The sequence below is a fragment of the Macrobrachium nipponense genome, chromosome 16, assembly GCF_015104395.2.
Source record: "Macrobrachium nipponense isolate FS-2020 chromosome 16, ASM1510439v2, whole genome shotgun sequence".
Classification (NCBI taxonomy): domain Eukaryota; kingdom Metazoa; phylum Arthropoda; class Malacostraca; order Decapoda; family Palaemonidae; genus Macrobrachium; species Macrobrachium nipponense.
This window is the reverse complement of record NC_087209.1, coordinates 36,553,466-36,566,326: the sequence shown is the minus strand read 5'-3', so window position 1 is coordinate 36,566,326 and position 12,861 is coordinate 36,553,466. Positions and strand designations below refer to the sequence as shown.

General features: G+C 37.8%; 1 protein-coding gene across 4 annotated transcripts in view; it reads right to left on the bottom strand.

Annotated features, from left to right (window-relative positions):
• Positions 1-12,861, bottom strand: part of LOC135195660 (dipeptidase 1-like) — a 333,274-nt gene that overhangs the window by 104,141 nt on the left and 216,272 nt on the right. For all 4 annotated transcript variants that reach the window (XM_064222030.1, XM_064222031.1, XM_064222029.1 and 1 more), the window contains one exon: positions 5,283-5,493. In XM_064222030.1, coding sequence (XP_064078100.1) covers positions 5,283-5,488 — 206 coding nt within the window. In that variant the 5' untranslated portion in view covers positions 5,489-5,493. The remainder of the gene's footprint in view (positions 1-5,282; positions 5,494-12,861) is intronic.

The window sequence follows — 12,861 nt, the reverse complement described above, 5'->3', positions numbered from 1 at the left end:
CAGCTTACATGTAACTCCGTTTCTCTAGTTGGTCCCCAACAGGCAAACTCAGTCTGGTCCTAAATACTATCAGTTAATTTAGGGACATTTAGGACTGCACCTGCAAAAGGATTAGATTGTAAATGTACAACCTAACCTAACCTTTCTGAAAGGAAGAAAATAATTGAACAATTTTTTAATGGAAATTCGGATTCTATTCTCTCTATTACCAGCCACCTAATCAATTAATCTGTTAACGTCTCGGAGAGAAATGTGACCTATTGTCTGAGACACTTTGACGAAAAATATGACTCCAGGAGGGGTTGCATTCATATCATTAATTATTACTTTGGACTGATGGTTGCTAGCTCTTTCTCAACCCAGTCAGTGAGCCGCAACCATGTTCTAGACTAGACGTTAGACCGTGCCCGCAACGGTCGACTTGTCACCAGAAATTTCATTCACTGCTCAGGCAACAAATTTCCAAAGGCGTTTGTAACAAACTGTTCCCAGATCCTTTGGAATTCGAACCCGGGCCCTGTAGCCAATGAGGCAAATGTGCTATCGCTGCACCACGACGTCTATACATTCAAGTTATCTACTTTCTGGAACCGATGATGGCGAATCGTCGGAGTGGAATCGCCCTAAGTCAGAGGGCAGACTGTGTAAATTGTCGAAAGTTTCTCCCTGTCTCATAAACTGAGGCGGGAATATTGTCAGTTTAGTAACAGGATATTGTCTGAAACAGGTTACAGGTGTTGCTGTCTTCGATGCTTCAGGGGGACAGGACAAAGTCAGCAACAAACCTGAAGGAGAACGGGGTACCATTATGCCAGACAGGCGAAGAGGTAAGTTCAATATATGGGGTTTATGACAAAATTAAGGCTTTCATTTAGAGAGAGAGAGAGAGAGAGAGAGAGAGAGAGAGAGAGAGAGAGAGAGAGAGAGAGAGAGAGAGAGAGATGATTATGTGGAGTAATCTGGCGTCACAGGCAGACATATACGAAGACAAAAGAGCACACCAGAAATAATACAGATATAAAAGAAGGAAAAATAAAGTGGAGGATATACATGAGGGTAGATCCCTCTGATCTTGTATTATGTCCACTTAAGTGTGAGTATGTATTGTTTGTAACACCTTTTCAAAGACAATAAAATTCTAGGGAGCACATAAAATTCAAAGTAATGTAAAAGGGGGAGGACCAGTGTGTGTGTGTGAGAGGGAGAGAGAAAGAGAGCTCCTAGAAAGTCTACAATCACGATTTCGCAACTGGAATGAGGTGGAACGGGGTGACTTGTAGAGTCTGGCGCGAAGGTGGGTCAAAATGTGGCTCTACAGCCACTGGAGTGAGAGTGACTTTAGTGGGTTATTATCTCTTTAAATCAGGTCAGACGTCATTCTCGAAATCCCTGTAGGTGAGCCGAGTCGAAATTCTTCGCTGGGAGGGATAGGCGGAGGGAGAGGAGGGGCCAGAGGAGGAACTTACGTCATTTGTCATGTAAGGGGAAAGATGGAGGCTTTGGAACTGGGAAATTGGCCTCAGGAGGAAAAGAAATTGACGATTATTGATGACAGAAGCCGATGTCTCGGAATACTTTTTCCCCTTCAGGGACGTCTGCAAGGTCATAAACGTGGCCCCAAGGATACTGTATAGTCGGAAGAAAAAAGACGAAAGTTTCCCCATTAAAGATGTGTCGATCTGGTGTACGGATGGTTGTAGGCGCCACGTCAAGACTTCTAATATCTGTCTGACCTTATTTTATTCAGAACTGACCGCTTAGAGCTTTGAACTAGATATGGTTGTTCGGTCCTACAAGGAAGTTTGCCAATGAACTTCTCCGCAAAGCTGTGACAAATTCTAATCTTGAAAACATGAAACACAAAGGAAGACAGTAAATTCCTCGTGTTAGAAGTAAGTCACAGGAAAGGCTGATTAAATTGGTGACCCTCGAGATCGCAATCTCCCCTCTGTAGAGATCACTGGACAACGACGTTTTTTTCTCTCTTGGTAATCGCCATACAAAGACGTCTCCAGGAACAGGTGCTGGGTTGACCACGTAATCTTATTTTTCTTTTTCCTACCCTTATTCGAATTAAAAAAAATTTTCCCGGTCAAAAATAAAAGCAAGTAAAATATGCGCCTTAGTTTCTTCGGCGCAATCGAGTTTTTTGTACAGCTTATAATCTACGACCCCCAAAATAGATCTAGTATATTTCGGTGGTCTCAGTATAATGCTGTGTGAGTCGCGGCTCATGAAACTTTCAGCCACGGCCTGGTGGTGTTCTGTCCTATAGCCTTGCCAAACGCACGATCTCGGCTAACTTTAACCTTAAATAAAATTTAAACTACTGAGGCAAGAGGGCTGGAATTTGGTATGTTTGATGATTGGAGGGTGGATGATCAACTTAGCAAATTGCAGCCATCTAGCCTCAGTCATTTTTAAAGACCTAAGGGCAACAGAAAAAGCAGTGCCGGACAGGCAAAGCCATCTCAATAGTTTTTTTTTAATAGAAAACTAAAAAAGTTATAACTTAACAATTTTTGGCCTTTTTCTTCCTCATAACTGGATTGTTGAGCTTTCCTGCAAGCCCATCGCTCTCCCGCCGTCGATTCCATCATTTTTTTTTTATATCAATGAATTCGAGCATTCATAAATCAACCCTATACTCGCCTCCCCTCTTCTGATGTGAATCAGCATCATAAACCACGAATCATCAATCATCACAACTCTTCACTCTGCTTCGTCATCATCATCGTCATCAACTTTAGATTCATCCCTAAACGACAAGTCAATTATCAAAGGGGTTTGACGAGAGATTGCAGTTTTTGTGGCGTGGCATAATTCAGGACCTGAATCAGCTTCTTCAAGCGCCAGCAAATGAATACACATACATATGTGCATACTTCCGTAATCTACACATTTTGTCTGTTACGATATTAGGATTTAACATCTGAGTGAGAAAGAAGCTACGCGATAATAAAAAAAAAATAATTCCTGGGCAAAGAGCCACCATTAACGACTGATCAGAAAACAGCCATTCATCAAAAAATCGCCGCGAAACAAATGACTGATAGGAAAGCAGCACATGATAAAGGGAGACGGATAATGCAGAGCATATTTAAGACTGACGGATGCGCAGCACTGATAGAGATTTACGGGTGAAAGCAGCCATATAATCGAATTTAGAGGGAAATAGCATATTAATACAATACTGAAGGGTAGTCAGGGGATAGCAGCCAATTTAAGAAAATTTATTATTATTATTATTATTATTATTATTATTATTCAAGACACTCATCCATATGGAATAAGCAAAGAAGGCATAAGCTTACTACTATGGAATAAAATGCCCAAAGTAGAAAAACAGAAACACAAAGCACAAATTAACAGAAATAAAAGAAAAGATGAACACCCGATGCAAGGGGCGGAAAGAGCCTCGTGCTGAAAGATTGGTCGGAAGAGCAGCTTCGAGAGACTGGAGAGGAAGCAGCTATAAAGGACTCGAGGGAAATCTGCCACAGAATATCACGGAAAAGCAGCGAACAGAAGCCATTCTATGAAAAATTAAAGGACATCAAAGACAAGATATGGCGGAAAGGTACCAATGTGATCAAAACTGGAAGAGAGTCGACGAGAAGTTATTTTATAAAAACTAGTGTGACATCAGCCACAGGATACAGTCGACAAGAAGTTATTTAATAAAAACTAACGGGACATCAGAGACAGGATACAGTCGACAAGAAGTTATTTAATAAAATTAATGGGACATCAGCCACAGGATACAGTCGACAAGAGGTTATTTAATAAAAGCCAGTGGGACATCAGAGACAGGATACAGTCAACAAGAAGTTATTTAATAAAATTAATGGGACATCAGCCACAGGATACAGTCGACAAGAGGTTATTTAATAAAAACCAAGAAGGTACTTAATGGTATCGGCCCGGGGGATGGGGGGTGATTTTCGACCAAGTTGGCAAAGTTGTGTTTTTCACAGTATCTCAAAGACGTAAGATGATGCCGATCTGACGCATTCTACTAGATAAAAAATGTGTGAGACTTATCTTCGATAACTTATCAAGTAGATTATTAAAAGACCATGTGTTGCAGTGGGTATCTTTACTCATTTAAACCACAGGAGACTATTTTAAATGGCTATATAGTTAACTGCAAACTTGTTTGCTCACTTATCACTCTAAGAAACCTCTTGGAGGCACCAAACGTCAGCCGCAAACATCTTTTCTCATTCAGCAGTCAGAGATCTTTGGAAGAGCTACAGAATTACCTCAGAGCTAAGGGTATGCTGTGAATATCTAATAATCCTTCAATCAAAGAAGCGTTGAACCCACAAAAGGTCGGTTGTGAATCTACTGACCCCTTGAACTAACTAGATTCTTGAAAGAGCAAATGATCAGCTGCAAGCATCTTTTCTCAGCTTTCAATTAGTGGTGATTCTTGAAAGGACAAAGGGTTGGTTATTAGGATCTTTGTTCAGCCATTAATCAGAGGAGATTCTTGGAGGTGATTCTCAGCTGCAAGCATTTTACTCACCCATTAATTAGAGAATACCTTAACAAGAGCAATGATAATTAGAGAACATCTTAACAAGAGCAATGATAATTAGAGAACAATCTTAACAAGAGCAATGATAATTGAGAACATCTTAACAAGAGCAATGAGAATTAGAGATCATCTTAACAAGAGCAATGATAATTTAGAGAACATCTTAAACAAGAGCAATGATAATTAGAGAACATCTTAACAAGAGCAATGATAATTAGAGAACATCTTAACAAGAGCAATGATAATTAGAGATCATCTTAACAAGAGCAATGATAATTAGAGAACATCTTAACAAGAGCAATGCTAATTAGAGAACATCTTAACAAGAGCAATGATAATTAGAGAACATCTTAACAAGAGCAATGGACAGCTACAAGCTTCCTTATCATTCATCAACCAGAGGAGAATCTTGCATGAGCAATAAGTCGGCTACAAGCATTTTCAGTCTGAGAAAATATATGAGAGCAAATTGTCAGCTATAAGCATCTTCACTCACTCAAAAATCAATGAAGATTCGTGGAAGAGCAAATTGGAAGCTGAGAGCACCTCCACTTTCCCGCCAATCAAAGAATATTCCTAAGAGTAAATGGCCTCCTGTGGGTACTTCATCTCACCAATCATTCACAGTATATTTCTTGAAGTATAAATGGCTAACTGTACGTGCTTTTAATCACCGATCAATCCTAGAAGATTCTCCTCAAAAAGCAGCTATTCATAATCTGAGAACATCTTGACTCACCCATCAATCAGAGGAGATTCCTGCAGGAGCAAATGGGCAGCGGCCAGCCTCTCCCTGTGGGACGCCTTGGCTGACACTCGCACTGGAAGAGGACTGGCGGAGCACATCAGACTCCCTGTGGCGATCAAGACTCCAACCACTGTTACCATGATTCCGACCGCCACCGTCATCACCATGGTCGTGCTGCAGACATCTTTCAGACCCATTGCGACTGTAAATGAATTGAAAAATGAGACATTACACTTCAGTTAGTATTTTGAGGCATTTTTTAGAATGCATTTCTTATTCTTATATGTACAAGAATGAGCTCTACTGCACTTTATTTAACGATGACGTGTGAAGATCATGACGTTACTTCCAGCCTGTAAATAACTCACAGGAATTACAGGCGATAATGACTAATTTGAATTGTCTCTTTAACACAACTGAAAATCTGTGACAAATTCGGCCGTTGTGAAAGAGCAACGCATTGCATTGCCTAATGAAATTCAAGAGTGCAGAAACTAACAAAGGTTTACTCCCTATATCTTGGGGAAGCAATGGCACCCATTTAAATGACAAAAGCTTATAAGACTCGCAGAATACAGAAGGATGAAATCATAGATATGACGTATGAAGGAAAGAAACAATAGCCAAATGGGGAAGTAACTGAAAAGTAATCATCGTACTTATGCAGTGAAAATAATGTATGTCAGAGAGAAAAATAATTGAGAAATTTGTTAAGGAAGAATATGTTATCTGCTAAAAAATAAAATACATCTTAAAGTACGAATGTCTTCATTGCTCATTTTTATCTTATTCACTGAAAGGAAACATTATTGCATTAAGATTGTATAATCAAAAGTCACTGTTTTCGATAAATTCTGAACATACGGCACAGCTGAAATCGACAACTATCTTCTTGCCTTATTATAATACCACCTTCAGTTCTTAAATAATAATAATAACAATAACTGTGCAGCTTATAAGGTTACATTTAACGAAAAGTCTAGTGTCTTTCCTGTAAATCTGTACATTTCTAATATTACATAGAGAGAGAGAGAGAGAGAGAGAGAGAGAGAGAGAGAGAGAGAGAGAGAGAGAGATGAAATCACTATTGGCCTCAAGCGTCTTCATCGCAACTTGCCCTAAATTCCCTGACGTCGAGGTACTTTTCCTAAAGAAACCACCTGGGAAACTTGTTCTCTTAATGTTCCCGCGGAAGTTTGCCCACGGTCTAGAGCTAGACAAAGTAGTTCTGCCCAAGTTCCTTTTTCTCGTTAAGCGAAGCTGGGAGTCTAGATCTTGACTCCTTGTACCGGGTGGTTCCTGCTGTTGCTTACATAAGTAAGCTCTACCCAGAGCCCCTTTCTCATGAAACTTTATTTTATTTTATTTTTGTTTTTGTTTACGCTAGGTTGTTCCCCAAGGTGTTAACACAAGTGGGTTCTAGAAGTGGCCCTTTTTACTCTTGAAATCTGGCAATGAGTCTTGTTCCTTATACTGGATCGCTCAGGCAGATGCGATAGTAGGATCTGGTAAGGGATTTTTCATGAAGGCATCACTGTTCAGGATCTTATCAAGTGTAGTACAAACGGTCAATGATGTACATCTTGTTAAGCAGCCGTGATCCTGATCATTTTTAGCTCTAAGGATATGTACCTTTTATGTAGGTCTTCTCATCTGCATTTGTTTCAGTGTTGAGGAACTGTAACTTTTGTAAAGCATCATCATTTTCATTTGTTTTATTAATAAAGAAATACGAGTAGCTGTTATAAAGGGATTTTTATTGTTTGATATTTCACATGTAAGGAAGTGCATGTTATCTTTGAGTAAGAAATTTTCTGTTAATAAATAACATAGAAATAAACTTTTTTATTTGCTTCACTTTGTAGCAAGGAAGACACATTAATCAATATTTAATGAAAACAAAAGCTGGCAAAAGTTGTGGAGTAAGTCTTCTTCCCATGAGGTAGTGTGCACTTGAAGGACACTGACACCTAAGTTCATTGGAGTACTAATCTGTTTAACCATGCGGGTGGCCGCTTGCGTTTTCCCCGTCCATGTCAGCTACCTTCCTTAAAATGTACAGGGTGTTTCGAAATTAGAGCCCTCCCCTCTACAGCATAAACTAAAATTGATATAGACAAAAACAAAAGTAATTCAGAACAGGTATTTATTTAAGTTTCTCTTAGAGTATTTAATATTTTGTGTGGCCTCCATCTGCCTGTACCACAGCCTGCATTCTTGAGGGGTATGATTTCAACAAATCTTAAAAAAGCTGAGAATCAAACTCCATTTCCCTGAGCACTTTGGTCACCTCTCTTCACAGGTCGTTGAGGCTTGGTATACCATCATATTTCACTGTGCGTGCTTCAACATGATCCTTTAAGATACTACCAATGATTTCACACACATTAAGGTAAGGGGAGCTACCTGGAAATTCACTTGATGAAAAGAAATCAATACTACTGTTTTGAAGCAGCTCCTGTGTCTGAAACATGGTGCCTTTTCATGCAAAAATGTGACTTCTTCAACAGACAACACATTTTCAGGATCTTTGAGGAAAGGAAATACTCCACAAATAAGCAAAGTTTCTCTCAAGTATTCGCCATTCCATGACTGTCCTTTTTCTTTGATGATCCACATTAACCGTTTGGCTGTGAAACAGAAAAATTCCCAAACACTCAGGAAATTTCACAACTTGGCGATAGCGCATGTCACCGCTGATATCATCCAACTTTGTAGCCCAAATTATGTCATTTTTATGATTTGGCTTCCTGACTGTGTAAATGAAGAATTCATCTGATGCGGCAACATGGAGAAAGTCACCTTCATCCCAGTCTTTAAGAAATGAACCATAAAACCATGCACAGTCTTCTCTCTGTTGCTGAGTGATGTTGGGCTTGCTGATAACATGAAATGGCTTGATACCAGATTTCTTCAACTCACGATATCAGCACTATAACTACTCTTCAAGCGCCAATTTACGTAAAGACTTTCTTGGTCTACCTACTGCCTCAGCAATGATGTCTTTTGACTCATGAGAAAGGACTTCAGGCCTTCCAAGATTCTCACTCTTTTCGCAATGACAGTCATATTGATTTTTGTTCAAGTTTCTTTTAAAAAAGGATTCATCTCTTTTAATGTATTTAGCTATCCAGGAATGTGAAATGAAGGATGTGCCAGCATCCCTGGCCTTTCTGAAGGTTATAGCCCGGATTCGGTCAGTCCATCTGATTTCCTCTGAGTCGTTAGCCATGGCTGTATCTAACTCCATTACTCAGTCTGAAAATACAAGAAATATAAACTGAAAAATAGCATAATTGAACTTAAGATAATGTACTTGGAGAGAGGCTATATCAGAAAACTTCATAAATTTCCATTTGTTCTGTGGATGGGGGGGGCGTCTCTAATTTCGAAACATCCGGTATACATTTTACATATCTTTTTGGAAATTAATGGATCAAGGTTTTGAATGCCTCGACTGATGTTCATAATCCTACAAAAGCTTTCATTTATAAAACTTGATTAAATTATGCTTCTTTCCATAACATTATTAGGATTGACGATCTTTTCTGCCCACTTTACTAGAATATGAATGTCAGTCAAGGCTTGATTCGTTAATTTCCAAAGAAATATGTAAAACCTATACAAATCATGGAAGATTGCTGACATGGACGGGAAACAATGAGGCCCACCCACATGGATAAACAGACTTGGTTTCCAATGGTCTGTATGTTCGTTTGCACTATCCCTCTGGCATACTGTAAAAATGCGAACTGCAACTCACTATATACGTAATGTGAGAATACGTATGCTAACTACACTAACTCCTATACTAACTCGACTGCTTTTGCAGAATATGGAATGAGGTGACAGTCTTTATGATTGGAAATTGGAATGCATAGCAAAGATATTAAAGAAAGGTGACCTGCTTGAATGTGGTAACTATAGATACTGCAAAGCGACGGTTGTAATGAAAATACTCGTTGCTTATTCTCTTTAGGGAGAAGAAACAAATAGATAGAATGTTTAGAAATAAGCAAGCTGGTTTTAGAAAGGAGAGAAGTTACACAGAACACATATTTGAGTTAAGACATACTGGGTAACAGTGTATGAAATTTAAAAATCCCTTTACTGATGCCCCCTTTATTTCTTATTATGAGGAGGCATTTCACAGTGTCCACAGTTTTCCATGACTTATATATGTAAAGATATTTGAAATTAACCATGAATGAAGTAGATGCACAGTTAATGATGCGTGGTTACTCAAGGTAACAAAGTAAATGTTCTCAATAGTCTCATCTTTATAGATATAAAATTCAATCTATTAAACAGACATTGACAATCTTGTGAAATTATGCTGCTTAAAACAGCATCATCTACATATTCAAAATATGCAAAATTTCTGTCATTATTCAAAACTAAACCTTCTTTTCCGTCACTAACCACTTTTACATTATCAAGTCTGTAAAAGGATAAGCAACAGAGGTGAAATGGTATTCCCCTGTAGCACCCGGCTATTGACTGCAATTTCACTTGGGTAAGATGGGGTCTTCTCGAAGTGAAATTGCAGTCAATAGCGGGGTGCTGCAGGGAAATACCATTTCACCTCTGTTGCTTATCCTTTAACAGACTTGATAATGTAAAAGTGGTCAGCGACGGAAAAGAAGGTTTAGATTTGAATAATGACAGCAATTTTGCATACTTTGAATATTTAGATGATGCTGTTTTAGGCAGCAAAATTTTACAAGATTTACAACGTCTATTTAATCAATAGATTGAATCTTATATCTAGAAAGATGATACTCAAAATATATCTAGTGAGAACAGCTACTTTGTTACCTTGAGTAACCGCACCCAACCCTTCACCTGTGTCAAACATTGGCCCTGCTGCACTTTCAATTAACATTGTTCTCAATCATAGATCGTCTCAGTTGTATCAAAATCCTCGGTAAGATCCAGAGGAGCATCAAAACCCAAAAACACAGAAACAATGCTATACGGAAGCCTAAACAAACGCCCACGACCGCATTAATACACCAAACAATCCGCCACTTGCAGCAATATCATGAAAAGCCTCATTTGATATTCCCCAAAGACAATGATAACTTTACTACTAACAGAAGATCCGAAGGCAATGTTATTTCGAAAACTGACAGCAATGGCAAAAGTAGTGCCTGAGTTACAACAGTAGCTCTTACAATCCTGCCTATGACACAAATATAACAAATGCACTATAATAATAAATATAATAATAATATATATATATATATATATATTATATATATATATATATATATATATATATATATATATATTGGGAGAAGACCCTCTTTTAAACAAATTCTGTTGAATAAAAAGGCAGAATTCAGCGAATTAATCTTATATTTTATCTTTCATATTTTTCTTATTACTCGCTTTTCTGGCTCAGCGATATTGGCAATAATTGGCCAATATTCATATTGGGGACTCTCGGCTGAATCCCTGCAACCATCGACGAGAGATCCCAGACTTCGCCCCAGACCGGCTCGACCAATGAGAACTCAGCTCTAGGATTCGAGCCGCTATAAATATCGGCATGCAGACACCATTCTCTTCACCTCTACTACTAACCAGCCATGAAGATGACCTACGAGAAGGTTGAAACGTCGCGATAAGCCAGAGCTACACCAGCATTAATACCAGAGACGACCCCGGCCTGACATTGACCTCTCTTATGGAATGATACCAACACCGACGACGACCCCTGCCTGAACTGGACCAGAAGGAACGCCTTTCCATACACCAATATTCTGATAATACCAGTATACTGATAACACCAGTTTTTTATTAATAAATTCTGTTCTAAATAAAATACCACTTTTAGCATTATCCCCAATATGAATATTGGCCAATTATTGCCAAGTATCGCTGAGCCAGAAAAGCGAGTAATAAGAAAAATAGCAAAGATAATATTAATTCGCTGAATTCTGCCATTTTATTCAACAGAATAATAATAACAATAATAATAATAATAATAATAATAATAATAATAATAATAATATTATTATTATTATTATTACTATTATTATTATTGAAATAATATTCGTTTCACTTTAGAAGTACTGTACACAAAAAAGAATTTCCACACACAGAGAGAGAGAGAGAGAGAGAGAGAGAGAGAGATATTGCCAACGAAGGCATTACAGTAATATCATAAACTTCTCACGAGGTCTCCCCACAAAGATGTGATTGCGTAAGGGAAAATTTCGAATAATTTTACACGGAAAATGTGGCAACACGGCGCCGAGATAAAATGATTCTGCACGAGGGGCCTTCCCTTTTTTTTTTTTTTTTTTTTTTTTTTTTGAGGAGGAGAATTTACGCAAGCGTAATCCAATTTGAATTTGAGAACGCATTTCGGGAACATTTTCATTCAGGGCGGAAAACATTTTACGTTGCCGTTTTGCATGCTGTGAAAACGGTTTAGGAAGACAAATATCTAGCCGTTTTGTAATGAGTTCCGGAGGGCATTATTATATTTGCATATGCATAATATACTTTTTAAGTGGGATTATGTAAATATCACAAGCTTGTCTAATCATGGAGATGAGGGGTGCCTGGAAAATCTGGATTTCTTTAGAAAGATGAAGTTTAAGCAAGTCTAGGTAGCTAACATCCAGCAGACTATTCATAGACGCACTTATGTCATTTTCGTTTTATAAATCAGCGAAGAAAAGTGGCAGACAAGAGGTTGACCTCCAACTCATGCTGAACTTTGACCTGATCTTTCTAATATTAGGGCATGTGATAAAGCATGCTCCGGATTTTTATGGTGACACTCGATGAAGATTTAGACAAAACTGCTTCCGCAAGGTTTCTAAAAATAATGATCACACTTAGGAAATTATGACTCTTTGGAAAGGATTACCATTCTCAAAGCTTAATGCCAGCAATTACGAATGTATTACACACGCACACGTACGTACATATATCCATCTATCAATGTATATAACTATATATATATATGTGTGTGTATTCATAATACATACACACACACACACACACACACACACACACACACATATATATATATAATATATATATATATATATATATATATATATATATATATATATATATAGAATCTACTAGTCGTTTTTACCAGATACATCTGAAATTGCAATAGCCACAATGCCCTCTTAACTTCTCACATTCTTTGCTCTTTTTTTTGGATACGTTTGTAACTACAAAGCCTTGTGCTCCAACTTCAAAGAAATTTGAAAAAGTCATGATGTCCGGTAGCGGGAAACGAACCCGTGACATAATCACGACGAGCTCACCCAGGTGCAAGCGTATTCAAAAAAAGAGTAAAGCATGTGAGAAGTTAAGAGGGCATTGTGGCTATTAAAATTTCATATATAATATATATATATATATATATATATATATATATATATATATATATATATATAGTACATATATATATATATATATATATATATATATATATATATATATATAATAATATATACAGTGCTTTTTCATTCTTAAGGAGGGCTAAACAAAACCGATAAGATTTTTGTTTTCCGATTCCACTGTGAATCTAGATGAG